Source organism: Anolis sagrei, chromosome 9 (genome assembly GCF_037176765.1).
Source record: "Anolis sagrei isolate rAnoSag1 chromosome 9, rAnoSag1.mat, whole genome shotgun sequence".
Lineage (NCBI taxonomy): Eukaryota > Metazoa > Chordata > Lepidosauria > Squamata > Dactyloidae > Anolis > Anolis sagrei.
Window position 1 is genome coordinate 11538664 of NC_090029.1, and position 13906 is coordinate 11552569.

Below are 13906 nucleotides of genomic sequence, written 5' to 3' on the forward strand. Positions count from 1 at the left end.
ATTTTTATTTATATAGATGATGATTTATTTATTTATTTATTTATTTATTTAGTTATTAATTATTCGAATGTATATGCCGCCGCTCCCCTGGGGCTCGGAGAGGCTTACAAGAATGGCTAAAATCGAACACAATTTAAAAACAGTTTAAAACAATTTAAAAGCAGCAATATCAAGGATCAAAGGCCTGTCAAAACAGTTATGTCTTACAAGCCCTGCGGAAAGCTGATAAGTCCCGCAAGGCATGGACTTTGGGTGGCAGAGTATTCCAGAGTGATGGTGCCACTGCTGTAAAGGCTCTGCGTCTGGTTGCTGTTAGACGCAAGGTCTTGACACTTGGAATTTCCAATAGATCTTGGTCCTCAGAATGGAGGGATCTCTGGGGTTTTTAGGGGGTGAGGCGGTCCCTCAGGTACATTGGCCCCACACCATGCAAGGCCTTAAAGGTGGGTTCCATCACTTTGAAAATGATCCGGTGCTCAATTGGTAACCAATGCATCTGTAGTATATTACATCAAACGATACAGCTCCAAATACTAAATTAACAATGCAAACACTTTCAAAGTTAATGACTTCCAAGTAATTATGCAATGTCTCCTCTGGAGCAAAATATAGAGAATCCTTTGCAAAAGCAAACCTCTAAAAATGGAAGAGGAGTGGGAAAAATGAGACAAGAAGTGGGGGTTATATACTTACTTAGGCAATCCCTCGTTGTCCGAGGATGATGGTCCCCCAAGTTCGGTGTCCTGGGGGTAGGTTCGTAGGTGGCTTTGGAGCCCTATTCTAGACCTACATCTTCTTCTGCAGTGAGGGCATCGGTTTCCAGGTGGAAGGCGGTCTCGGTCGGGGTTGGCTTGATGCGCCTTCCTCTTGGCACGTTTCTCTCTTTCACCCTCCATTCGTGCCTCTTCAAATTTACAGCACTGTTGGTCACAGCTGACCTCCATCTGGAGCGCTTCCCAGTTCTCAGTGTCTATGCCGGAGTTTTTAAGGTTGGCTTTGAGCCCATCTTTCAATCTCTTTTCCTGCCCACCAACATTCCATTTTCCGTTCTTGAGTTTGGAGTAGAGCAACTGCTTTGGGAGACGGTGGTCGGGCATCTGGACAATGTAGCCGGTCCAGCGGAGCTGATGGCGGAGGACCATCGCTTCGATGCTGGTGGTCTTTGCTTCTTCCAGCATGCTGACGTTTGTCCGCTTGTCTTCCCAAGAGATATGCAGGATTTTTTGGAGGCAGCGCTGATGGAATAGTTCCAGGAGTTGCATGTGACGTCTGTAGACAGTCCACATTTCATAGGTGTAAAGCAGTGTTGGGAGGACAACAGCTTTGTAAACAAGCACCTTGGTATTCCTATGGATGTCCCGGTGCTCAAACACTCTCTGCTTCATTCGGAAAAATTGCTGCCCTCGCAGAGCTCAGGTGATGGATTTTCCGGAGGCAGTGCTGATGGAATCGTTCCATCATGTGACGCCTGTAGACAGTCCACGTTTCGCAGGCATATAGCAGGGTTGGGAGGACAATAGCTTTATAGACAAGCACCTTGGTTTCCCTACGGATGTCCCGGTCCTCAAACACTCTCTGCTTCATTTGGAAAAATGCTGCGCTCGCAGGGGTTATATATTCAGTAATAGAATAGGAGAAACTGCTCTCCACAAAAACTTGCACAGTTAAATGTCTTTGCAATGTCAAACCTGATAGGGAAGTGGCGAGATTGCAGGAAATAATTTGCCTATTGTATATTTCGTGATATTAATTTAATGAAAGCACCTTCATTTTTCACATCCAAATGGAAATAAGAATACCTTGGAAACCTTAAGTCTGCCTGTGTCAATCCCTTGACTTTGTGGCCAGAAGGACTCTTCCTTCTTTCCGCCCCGTCTGCTGCTCAAGAGGCGCTGCACGCCCGTCCGGGACCCCCGCGGCTTTCCTTCTGATTAGCGCCATTAATGAGAACAGAGAGCATTCTGTTCAGAACTCCATTCTAATCAGAGAAATCAGGGGTTTTTCACCGTTCACGTGCCTTGTATGTAAATACCCACTCCGAGGGTGGCAAAAATAGCCTCTTGATTCTGAACTCTGCTCATGAATCCTTTTATGACCGATGCCAGGGTTGCGCGGCTCATGGTTCCGCATTCAGGACCAATGGTGAAGATGTGAGCCAAATGGAAGGGATTCCCCCAGAAAGAGAATTTGTCACCTAATGGATTTTACAGAATTCCTTCTTACAGTTCAACATGTGCGGTAATGAGATAAATTAATTGAGGAACGTGATATTGAACTCAGTTGGTCATCCGAGGCCACAATTGAAGGACAGACATCCGTTTGAGCTTTAGTCAGGTTGTTGCATGCAAAGTGTTCGAATGCAAAACAAGATGCGTCTTCTGCATCTGTGATAAGTGAGCAGAATAAGGAAATACAGGTCCAGCAGGTCATGCAAGTTACTCCAGTTGCTCTCTTTTCAATGGGGAAGAAATCCTCTCTCTCTCTGTCTCTCTGTCTCTCTCTCTTTGCATTCAATAGATGATCTTGAACAAACTTGGTATTTCTCATTTGTTGTTGTTGTTTGTTCGCTCAAGGAGATTCCACCTGAACATGAGGAAGAACTTCCTGACTGTGAGAGCCGTTCAGTAGTGGAACTCTCTGCCCCGGATTGTGGTGGAGGCTCCTTCTTTGGAAGCTTTTAAACAGAGGCTGGATGGCCATCTGTCAGGGGTGCTTTAAATGCAATTTTCCTGCTTCTTGGCAGAATGGGGTTGGACTGGATGGCCCATGAGGTCTCTTCTAACTCTAGGATTCTATGATTCTAAGAATTTACTAACTGTGAGAGCTATTCAGCAGTGGAACTCTCTGCCCCAGGAGTGTGGCAGAGGCTCTTTGGAGAATTTTAAACAGAGGCTGGATGCCCATCTGTCAGGGGTGCTTTGAATGCAATTTTCCTGCTTCTTGGCAGAATGGGGTTGGACTGGATGGCCCATGAGGTCTCTTCCAACTCTAGGATTCTATGATTTTAAGAATTTACTACTGTGAGGGCTGTTCAGCAGTGGAACCCTCTGACACGATAAATAAATCCATGTATTCTGAAGAAGCAATCACATGTGTATTTCAGACTGCCATGTCTGCATCCTCATAAGTCCCTTCTCGACCCTTCTTCTCAAATGAAACATTCCACTTAGGATATTATTTTGAAAGAGATTATTTTGCTTTATTCTGCAGAAGGAAATCAAAGTCCCCAAAGCGCAAGGGTGGAGAAGAGTGGGAGTTCAGAACGGCACCCTCCCTTCTCCTTGCTGAATTAGTCTAATTCCTGCTTAGTAGAGACTTGCAGGAGGATTTTCCCCAACACCATCTGCTGCCCATTCACATTGGCTTGGCCCTCGGATGGAGCACATATTGATCCGGCCACCCAGAATTGGCGTTTTTAAGGTTTCAAATGCACAGATGCGTTTGGGAGTGAGATAAAATGCATTAAACCGTGTATATGCCTCAAGGGGAGCCAGAATGGGGCCGTGGTTGGAGCACGATTCTCAAGAACAGGTTCCACTTGGCTATGGAAATTCAGTGAGAAGCAATGGAAACTCTCTTCTGAACAAATTTTGCAATGAAAATCCCAAGGTTTCCTTGAGAAAACCCTCAAGGTTTCTATAAGTCAGAAAAGTAATGATTGCACAGGTGACCACTAATGTTTCTCCAAGTGGTCACCTGTGAAACTCGTACATATGGTATTTTCTACGCAGGCGCAGACAGGGGCGGCTCAACCCATTACGCAAAGTAAGCATTTACAGTATAGTTGATTTTGCCCAGGGGCGCTCTTGAAGCGTTCTTGGGGGAAAATAGACCTTGACATATGCGAGTTGAAGTTACTGGGATGTATAGTTCACTTACGATCAAAGAGCATTCTGAACTCCACCAATGATGGAAATGAACCAAATATGGCACACAGAACTCCCACGACGAACAGAATATATATATATATATCAGTGATTGGTTGGGGGGGGGGGGGCGTCGTCGTCAAAATACTGTTTGCTTACAGTTGAAAATTACCTAGGGTCGCCACGGGGCGCAGGCAATACCATATGTGCACTTTCACAGGGACCACGATGGAGAAGTTAACTTCTCTGAAGACAGGGTTTCTCAACCTTCCAAATGCCATGACCCCTTAATTCAGTTCCTCAAGCTGTGGTGACCCTCAACCATAACATTATTTTTGTTACTATTTCATAACTGTAATTTTGCTACTATTATGAATCGTAATCTAAATATCTGATATGCAGGATGTATTTTCATTCACTGCACCAAATTTGGCACAAATACCCAATACATCCAAATTTGAGGTTGGGGTGGGGGTGGGGATGATTTTGTCATTTGGAAGTTGTAGTTGCTGGGATTTATAGTTACTGGAAGGGTTTGGTGGGCATTGACCTTGAGTTTTGGAGTTGTAGTTCACCTACATCCAGAGAGCACTGTGCACTCAAACAATGATGGATCTGGACCAAACTTGGTACAAATAATCAATGTGCCCAAATTTGAACACTGGTGGAGCTTGGAGGAAATAGACATTGACATTTGGGAGTTGTAGTTGCTGGGACTTATACTTACTGGAAGGGTTTGGTGGGCACTGACCTTGAGTTTTGGAATTGTAGTTCACCTACATCCAGAGAGCACTGTGCACTCCAACAATGATGGATCTGCACTAAACTTGGCACAAATACTCAATGTGCCCAAATTTGAACACTGGTGGAGCTTGGGGGAAATAGGCATTGGCATTTGGGAGTTGTAGTTGCTGGGATTTACAGTTACTGGAAGGGTTTGGTGGGCATTGACCTTGAGTTTTGGAGTTGTCGTTCACCTACATCCAGAGAGCACTGTGCACTCAAACAATGATGGATCTGGACCAAACTTGGCACAAATACTCAATGTGCCCAAATTTGAACACTGGTGGAGCTTGGGGGAAATAGACATTGACATTTGGGAATTGTAGTTGCTGGGATTTATAGTTCACCTGCAATCAAAAAGCATTCTGATCCCCTCCAATGATAGAATTGGGCCAAACTTCCCACACAGAACTCTCATGACCAACAGAAAATACTGTGTTTTCTTTTTTCTTTTGGCACCCCCTGGCGACCCCCTTAGGGGTCCCGACCCTCAGGTTGAGAAACACAGCTCTAGAGCAAGGTTTCTTAGGCCTGTTCTACACTGCCCTATAATCCAGATTATCAAAGCAGAAAATCCACATTGGAACTGGATTATTTGAAAAGGAAACGGCCTGACGCTGCTAGGAATTGTGGGAGTTGAAGTCCAAAACACCTGGAAGTCCAAAGTTTGCTGTTATCATACACAGGAGAGGCAATAACAAAATGAGATAAAGGAAGAACTGACCAGAGGAAGAATACATACTGATCTTGGTTAAGAAAGCAACCAATTCATGCAAACCTTTGCATTGCAGGTGTGTTGAAAACTACACAGGAGCTCGGTGTGGGGAAATTTTACTTGCTAGCATCAAGAGCCATTCAAGAGGCGAACTGTTTGCGGCTGTTTTGGCTTCGGTGGTCGTTCTGAGCGTCTTGGTGGCTGGAGCCTTCTTCTTTCTTTACAGGTAAAACCGAACCCCCCTCCTCCGTCTCCCCACCTCCTCTTCTAATTGTTTGTATATGCATTTAACTGCAATAGAGTATCTGTAATATATGTAAAGAGCGCTTGTCTGTTTGAGGCAAGTGCGAATATTGCACTTGATCCCCTTGATTAGCATTGAATAGCCTTACAGTTTCAAGGCTTGGCTGCTTCCTGCTGCAAGGCTATTCAATGCTAATCAAAGCAATAAATTGCAACATTCACACTTGCCTGAAATGTCCCACAGATATAGAAACCCCACTTGCCTAGTTTCCAACAGACGTCACAACCTCTGAGGATGCCTGCCATAGATGTGGGTGAAACGTCAGGAGGGAATGCTTCTGGAGAATGGCCACACAGCCCGGAAAATTCACAGCAACCCAGACAGGAGTCTTTCTCCCACCCTGGACATTCCACAGATCTATTAAATCCCACTTGCCTAATTTCCAACAGATGTCACAACCTCTGAGGATGCCTGCCATAGATGTGGGTGAAACGTCAGGAGGGAATGCTTCTGGAGAATGGCCACACAGCCCGGAAAATTCACAGCAACCCAGACAGGAGTCTTTCTCCCACCCTGGACATTCCACAGATCTATTAAATCCCACTTGCCTAATTTCCAACAGATGTCACAACCTCTGAGGATGCCTGCCATAGATGTGGGTGAAACGTCAGGAGAGAATGCTTCTGGAGCAGGGCCACATAGTCTGGAAAATTCACAGCAACCCAGACAAGAGTCTTTCTCCCACCCTGGACATTCCACAGATCTATTAAATCCCACTTGCCTAGTTTCCAACAGACGTCACAACCTCTGAGGATGCTTGCCATAGATGTGGATGAAACGTCAAGAGAGAATGCTTCTGGAGAATGGCCACACAGCCCGGAAAATTCACAGCAACCCAGACATGAGTCTTTCTCCCACCCTGGACATTCCACATATCTATTAAATCCCACTTGACTAGTTTCCAACAGACGTCACAACCTCTGAGGATGCCTGCCATAGATGTGGGTGAAATGTCAGGAGAGAATGCTTCTGGAGCATGGCCATACAGCCTGGAAAATTCACAGCAACCCAGACAGGAGTCTTTCTCCCACCCTGGACATTCCACAGATCTATAAACCCCACTTGCCTAGTTTCCAACAGACGTCACAACCTCTGAGGATGCCTGCCATAGATGTGGGCGAGCCACAAAGATAGGTGGACATAAGGACAACGACTATTGTAGGATTGAGGTTCATGATCATGCTGTGATGGCGGCATTCTTATTCTAAACACCAACTTGTATTGAGCAGATGGGAAAAACTATTAGCGTAAGGCTTTGGACTCCCAGTTTGATAATTCAAGTGACCTTCTTTGCAAGGTGCACAGCACAGAATTATCTGCTAAAGCCTCAGTAAACCAACACAAAGCTCCGTTTCAGGTGAACAAGTGATTTAAGGCACTTTGGTTCATGCAAGAAATAATTTCACGGGACTGAACAGACTCAGAAGTGGAGTGGGCAGGTCGAAAGACAACCTGGCAAAATGGCGCTACGAAGGGCGTCCGTTAAAGACTTCCCCTGACCCACTTCCTATGGACTGAGAGCAATGAAATTTGGCCCAGTTCTGAGTCTTCGGGACCTCTGGACACACACTTCCCCCATCTTTCTAAACAAGTGTAAACATCTCACTTGTAGAAGACGAGACGTTGCTCCAAAAGCCACGTTGTGATGTCGGAAATCATAGAATCCTAGAGTTGGAAGAGACCTCATGGGCCATCTAGTCCAATCCCGTTCTGCCAAGAAGTAGGAATACTACATTCAAAGCACACTGACAGATGGCCATCCAGCCTCTTTTTAAAAGCTTCCAAAGAAGAAGCCTCCACCACACACTGCAGGGCAGAGAGTTCCACTGCTGAACTGCTCCCACAGTCAGGAAGTTCTTCCTCATCTCCTTTCTTGTAGTTTGAAGCCATTATTCCATTGCGTCCTAGTCTCCAGGGAAGCAGAAAACAAGCTTGCTCCCTCCTCCCTGTGGCTTCCTCTCACATATTTATACATGGCTATCATATCTCCTCTCCGCCTTCTCTTCTTCAGGCTAAACATGCCCAGCTCCTTAAGCCGCTCCTCATAGGGCTTGTTCTCCAGATCATTTTAGTCGCCCTCCTCTGGACAAATTCCAGCTTGTCAATCAGAGTCTCATCACCTGAGAAATGCTTGCCCTTCAAAAATAACATCATTGTTGGAAAGAGGTGGAAGTCCGATGGTGTGAGGTCGGGAGAATCAGAGGGGTGCAGTAGGATTTCAAAACCATTGGAACATGCTTTTTCCATGTGTGCAACATATAATCATAGAATCAAAGAGTTGGAAGAGACCTCATGGGCCATTCAGTCCAACCCCCTGCCAAGAAGCAGGAATATTGCATTCAAATCACCCCTGACAGATGGCCATCCAGCCTCTGTTTAAAAGCTTCCAAAGAAGGAGCCTCCACCACACTCAGGGGCAGGGAGTTCCACTGCTGAACGACTCTCACAGTCAGGAAGTTCTTCCGCATGTTCAGATGGAATCTCCTTTCTTGTAGTTGGAAGCCATTGTTCTATTGTGTCCTAGTCTCCAGGGAAGCAGGAAACAGGCTTGCTCCCTCCTCCCTGTGACTTCCTCTCACATATTTATACATGGCTATCATGTATAGCCTTCTTCAGGCTAAACATGCTCAGCTCCTTAAGCTGCTCCTCATAGGGCTTGTTCTCCAGACCCTTGATTATTTTGTTTGCCCTCCTCTGGACACATTCCAGCCTATTGTCGAAGGCTTTCATGGCCGGAATCACTGGGTTGTTGTAGGTTTTTTCGGGCTGTATGGCCATAGTCCAGAGGCATTCTCTCCTGACTTTTCGCCTGCATCTATGGCAAGCATCCTCAGAGGTAGTGAAACCTCACTACCTCGGAGGATGCTTGCCATAGATGCAGGCGAAATGTCAGGAGAGAATGCCTCTGGACCATGGCCATACAGCCCGAAAAAACCTACAACAACCCAAATTCCAGCTTGTCAATCAGAGTCTCGTCACCTCAGAAATGCTTGCCCTTCAAAAATAACATCATTGTTGGAAAGAATTGGAAGTCCGATGGTGTGAGGTCGGGGGAATCAGGGGGGTACGGTAGAATTTCAAAGCCACCGGAGCATGCTTCTTCCATGTGTGCAACAGGTGAGTTGTGAACTGGTGCATTGCCTTCCAGAAGGTGGACATTTTTGGTGAGCATGCCACATTGTCTCTTTGGATGGCCTCCCGCAATGTCTGCAGGAGTGAAGCAAGTATGTCCCAGTGATGATGCTAGGAAATCCATCCATCCATCTCCATGCTGATCCAAAAATCCTCTGGGAATGACCTTGCCTGCCAGGAGTTGGGCACGTGCCTTCTTTGGAGGTGAGAGTCAGGATGCTTCCATTGCATTGACTGGACTTGAGTCTCAGGATCAGAGGGATGGACCCAACTTTCCTCCTGTGTGGTCAGTCTGTTGACAAAGTCCTCCTGGTTTCCGTGGCACATCATTGTCAAGGGAGCTGGAGAGCATCCGACTCGTTCCTGCTCCTGGGAAGACGTGAGCAGCTGGGGAACTCAGCGAGTGGACACTTTAAGTATGTGAAAGTGATCTTGGATGATGTTTTCCATGGACCCCACACTCATCTTGACATTTTGGGATAGTTGGAGAATGTTTATACGGTGATTTTCCAAAATGGTGACCTCCACTTGCTGGATGGTGTGTTCATCAAGAGAATGGAGTCGCCCTGGAATTGGAGCTGTTTGCACCGAAATCCGACCACATTGAAATGGATGATGCCAGTTCTTGACTCCATCATCTGATGGGGAATCATCACCATAAATGTCATCCATCTCCTCAAATGTCTCCTTTGGTGTGCAGCTTTTCAAGTCAAGGAATTGGAGGACTGCTCTGTATTCCACTGAATCCATTCTCAAACCTCACTCCACTTCAGCACTTGTCACATCAAGACCGTTGTCAGTTCTGAGTTGTAAATTGGTACCTAACCTATAGAGACGTATATCATGACATATGTGCAGTTTCAGCATCCTATGATAAATAGAAGTGGGTCAGGGGAAATCTTTAATGAACTTCCCTCATACTTAGAAGAATCCTCCACCACTCCGCACCTGTATGCTTGTCCACAATGTCCTGCCTCGTGTACAGAATAATTGTTTAAAGTTACAGATAATGCAGTCGCTGTTTCCCATTTTTGATCAAAAAATATTTAGCCGCTTGTGTGCCGTCTATTTTTATCAGTTATATACTTATTTATACAATGCTTTTGATACGAAATAAATAAATGGGACTGTGGGTCATTTAAAACTCTAAGGTCTATCTATCTGATGACATCGTAGTTGCAAAAGCCACAAGTACAAATTTCCTCCTATGATTTCGCTTAACACCTCAGATCCTCACGTTTTTCTTCTTCTTCTTTTTCATGTCTCATTACCTGTCAGGAGGGGACAGATCTCACGGACCAGTTCAGCAGAACGTGGCGAAAGCCTTATCGAAGGTGACAACAGCGTTCCTCCCCAAAGTGAGTACAATTTTTTTCACTTAGGCAAACCCTCTTTGTCCAAGTAAGATTGTCCTCCAAGGTCAGTGTTCTGTCGGTGGGTCCGTTGGTGGCTGTGGAGCCCAATTCTTGACCTACATGTTCTCCCGCAGTGAGGGCATTGGTTTCCAGGTGGAAGGTTGTCCCAGTCGGGGTTGGCTTGACATGCCTTCTGCTTGGCACATTTCTCTCTTTCGCCCTCCATTCGTGTCTCTTCAAATTCTGCAGCACTGCTGGTCACAGCTGACCTCCAGCTAGAGCGTTCAAGTGCCAGGGCTTCCCAGTTCTCAGTGTCTATCCCAGAGTTTTTAAGGCTTGTTTTGAGCCCATCTTTCAATCTCTTTTCCTGTTCACCAACATTCTGTTTCCTGTTCTTGAGTTCAGAGTAGAGTAAATGCTTTGGGAGACGGTAGTCGGGCATCTGACAACGTGGCAGGTTCAGCGGAGTTGATGGCAGAGGACCATCGCTTCAATGCTGGTGGTCTTTGCTTCTTCCAGCACGCTGACATTTGTCCGCTTGTCTTCTCAAGAGATTTGCAGGATTTTCCAGAGGCAACGCTGATGGAATCATTCCAGGCATTGCATGAGACATCTGTAGACAGTCCACGTCTCACAGGCATATAGCAGGGTTGGGAGGACAATAGCTTTAGAAACAAGCACCTTGGTATCCCTACGGATGTCCCAGTCCTCAAACACTCTCTGCTTCATTCGGAAAAATGCTGCACTTGTAAAGCTCAGGCAGTGTTGTATTTCGGCGTCAACTTTGGTGGAGAGGTGGCTGCCAAGGAAGCAGAAATGGTCAACATTTTCTAATGTTACACCATTAAGCTGTATTTCTGGCATTGGAGAGGGATTGGCTGGTGACTGCTGGAAGAAGACTTTGGTTTTCTCGATGTTTAATGACAGGCTGGGCTTCTCATATGCTTCTGCGAAGGTGTTTGGAGTGGCTTGTAGGTCTTCTTCTGAATGTGCACAGACGACGTTGTCATCAGCATACTGGAGTTCTATAATAGATGTTGTTGTAACCTTGGTTTTGGCTTTCGGTCTGCTGAGGTTAAATAGGTTTCAAACCATGTATTGCTGGGGTGGGGTGAAACCATCTTGACTGAAAATAAACCCTTGGTGAAAATGTTTACTTCTTCACAGAAATCACGGAATAAAGAGATAAAAAGCAGGAAAGTTTGAACTAAAAGCGGAAATGATCCGACATCAACAACCAAAGCAGCCGTAGCAAAACTAAAACTGCGTCGGGGAATATGGTAAGACCACCAAACAGAGAAAAATCACCGAGATATATAGATAGATGTTGTGCTGACCAGAAAAAATTAGTGTTTTATCAAACCAAATTCGTTATATTTAAGGGGATTCTACTAATTCAAAAAGACTGTGCAAAAATTAAGAGATTTTCCCCTGATGTCTCTCATGCTGTTTTCTGTTTAATTACTATAGTTACTGTTTTATAACAGCAGTTAATAGAACAGGAACCGACTAGATGTCATTTGAAGAGAGCCAATGGCATGACACTTAGACCAATGCCCTTTCAACCATCTGAATATATCTCTATTTTTTAAACATGATGTGTAAATCAGCAAGGTATAATTTGGTGGTTCCCAACCTATAGTCCGTGGACCACCAGTGGTCTGCAAAACTAAAATATGGTCCGGGGCATTACTACACCGTTGCAATGAGCGACTGGTCTCGCAAAACCCTCTTATAGCACCGAGGCTTATGAAATATGGTTTTCTGAGGGTGAGCAGATGGCGACTACTGGGTGGCATATGTTCTGTATCAGAAAGTAGAGCTGATGTGGTCTATCCAGTGCAATTTTCTGATTCAGCATCCCAAATAACCAAACCGAATCTCAAGTTGACCAAAAACTAATTTGTAAACCTTTTGGTACTAACGTTGGAGAGTGGCCCCTGGTCAAAGTGATCCCTGGTCAGAGAGGTCTCTGGTCAGAGTGGTCCGTGGTCAGAGCAATCCCTGGTCAGAGCAATCCCTGGTCAGAGCAGTCCCTGGTCAAAGGGATCCTTGGTCAGAGTGGTCCCTGGTCAGAGAGGTCCCTGGTCAAAGCGATCCTTGATCAGAGTGGTCCCTGGTCAGAGAGGTCCCTGGTCAAAGTGGTCCCGGGTCAGAGCGGTCCTTGGTCAGAGCGGTCCTTGATCAGAGTGGTCCTTGATCAGAGTGGTCCCTGGTCAAAGCGGTCCCTGGTCAAAGTGGTCCTTGGTCAGAGTGGTCCCTGGTCAAAGTGGTCCCTGGTCAGAGAGGTCTCTGGTCAGAGTGGTCCCTGATTAAAGTGGTCCGTGGTCAGAGCAATCCCTGGTCAAAGGGATCCTTGGCCAGAGTGGTCCCTGGTCAAAGTGATCCTTGATCAGAGTGGTCCCTGGTCAGAGAGGTCCCTGGTCAAAGTGGTCCCGGGTCAGAGCGGTCCTTGGTCAGAGCGGTCCTTGATCAGAGCGGTCCTTGATCAAAGTGGTCCTTGATCAGAGTGGTCCCTGGTCAAAGCGGTCCCTGGTCAAAGTGGTCCTTGGTCAGAGTGGTCCCTGGTCAAAGTGGTCCCTGGTCAGATCGGTTCCTGGTCAAAGCGGTCCCTGGTCAAAGCGGTCCTTGATCAGAGCGGTCCTTGATCAGAGTGGTCCCTGGTCAGAGAGGTCCCTGGTCAAAGTGGTCCTGGGTCAGAGCAGTCCTTGGTCAGAGTGGTCCTTGATCAAAGTGGTCCTTGGTCAAAGCGGTCCCTGGTCAGAGAGGTCCCTGGTCAAAGTGGTCCCTGGTCAGAGAGGTCCCTGGTCAAAGTGGTCCTGGGTCAGAGCAGTCCTTGGTCAGAGTGGTCCTTGGTCAGAGCGGTCCTTGATCAGAGTGGTCCCTGGTCAGAGCGGTCCTTGATCAGAGTGGTCCCTGTCAAAGCGGTCTCCTGTCAAAGCGGTCCCTGATCAAAATAAGGTTGGGAATCACTACTATAAATGATAAAGAATGGGCTTAGCCTGAATCATTGCACTATATTTGATATGCCTTCCTAATATTTTTCAATAATTGCCTGTTCTGTATATTTTTTTTCCAGGAATCCAGAACACTATTCCAAGATACTGTGAAAGAAGACAATCTTGCTAATATTTCACAGGACGTGGTGTTTGAGCATAGCTGTGCATTGATCATGTTGCCCTTGTCAAGCAGAGAAGGCCAGAGGTATGTGAAGCTGCCAAGAGATGGATTACAACCAGTTTCATCTTCACGAATGGAAACAGAGGAAGTACTGTTGAATCACGTCAGGACGCCATTCGGGAATCCCGAGAAAGCACTGCATTCCATCCCTTCCTTTTTATCAGAGGCAAAATGTATATATATTTTAAAAGGTATGGAAAATAAAAAGGACCTTGATTGTGTGGAGTGGATCCTCATGGGTCAGAGAAGATGCAGTCAACAAAATAATAAAATTTACTTTTTCACATGATAAAACGTGCAGAATCGTAATATGTTCTCGACTAGTTGGAAGGTTTCGGGAAGGTTTCGGGCAACGAGGTTTTTGGGACACAATGGATGTCAGTCAACAGAACGCGTCTAGAACTGTGTTGAGCCACAAAAAATGGCCGCCAATGCCCACTACTTTCCCCCAGAGTCACTGCACAATCTTGGAAAAGCACAACAGCTAGGATACTGCACAACACAACATCACTCGTGATAATGAACTCTCTAAGAAATGGACTTAGATTTCTAATTCAGTTCTGACCTGAGT

The 13906-nt window shown here is 46.0% G+C and overlaps 1 protein-coding gene across 7 annotated transcripts in view; it reads left to right on the forward strand.

The window, feature by feature from the left end:
- The window catches only part of NRG4 (neuregulin 4), a 141133-nt gene extending 127489 nt beyond the window's left edge, over window positions 1–13644 (forward strand). For all 7 annotated transcript variants that reach the window (XM_067471285.1, XM_067471281.1, XM_067471286.1 and 4 more), the window contains 4 exons: window positions 5441–5590; window positions 10079–10158; window positions 11323–11435; window positions 13235–13644. In XM_067471285.1, coding sequence (XP_067327386.1) covers window positions 5441–5590; window positions 10079–10158; window positions 11323–11336 — 244 coding nt within the window. In that variant the 3' untranslated portion in view covers window positions 11337–11435; window positions 13235–13644. The remainder of the gene's footprint in view (window positions 1–5440; window positions 5591–10078; window positions 10159–11322; window positions 11436–13234) is intronic.
- The last annotated feature ends 262 nt before the right edge of the window (window positions 13645–13906 follow it).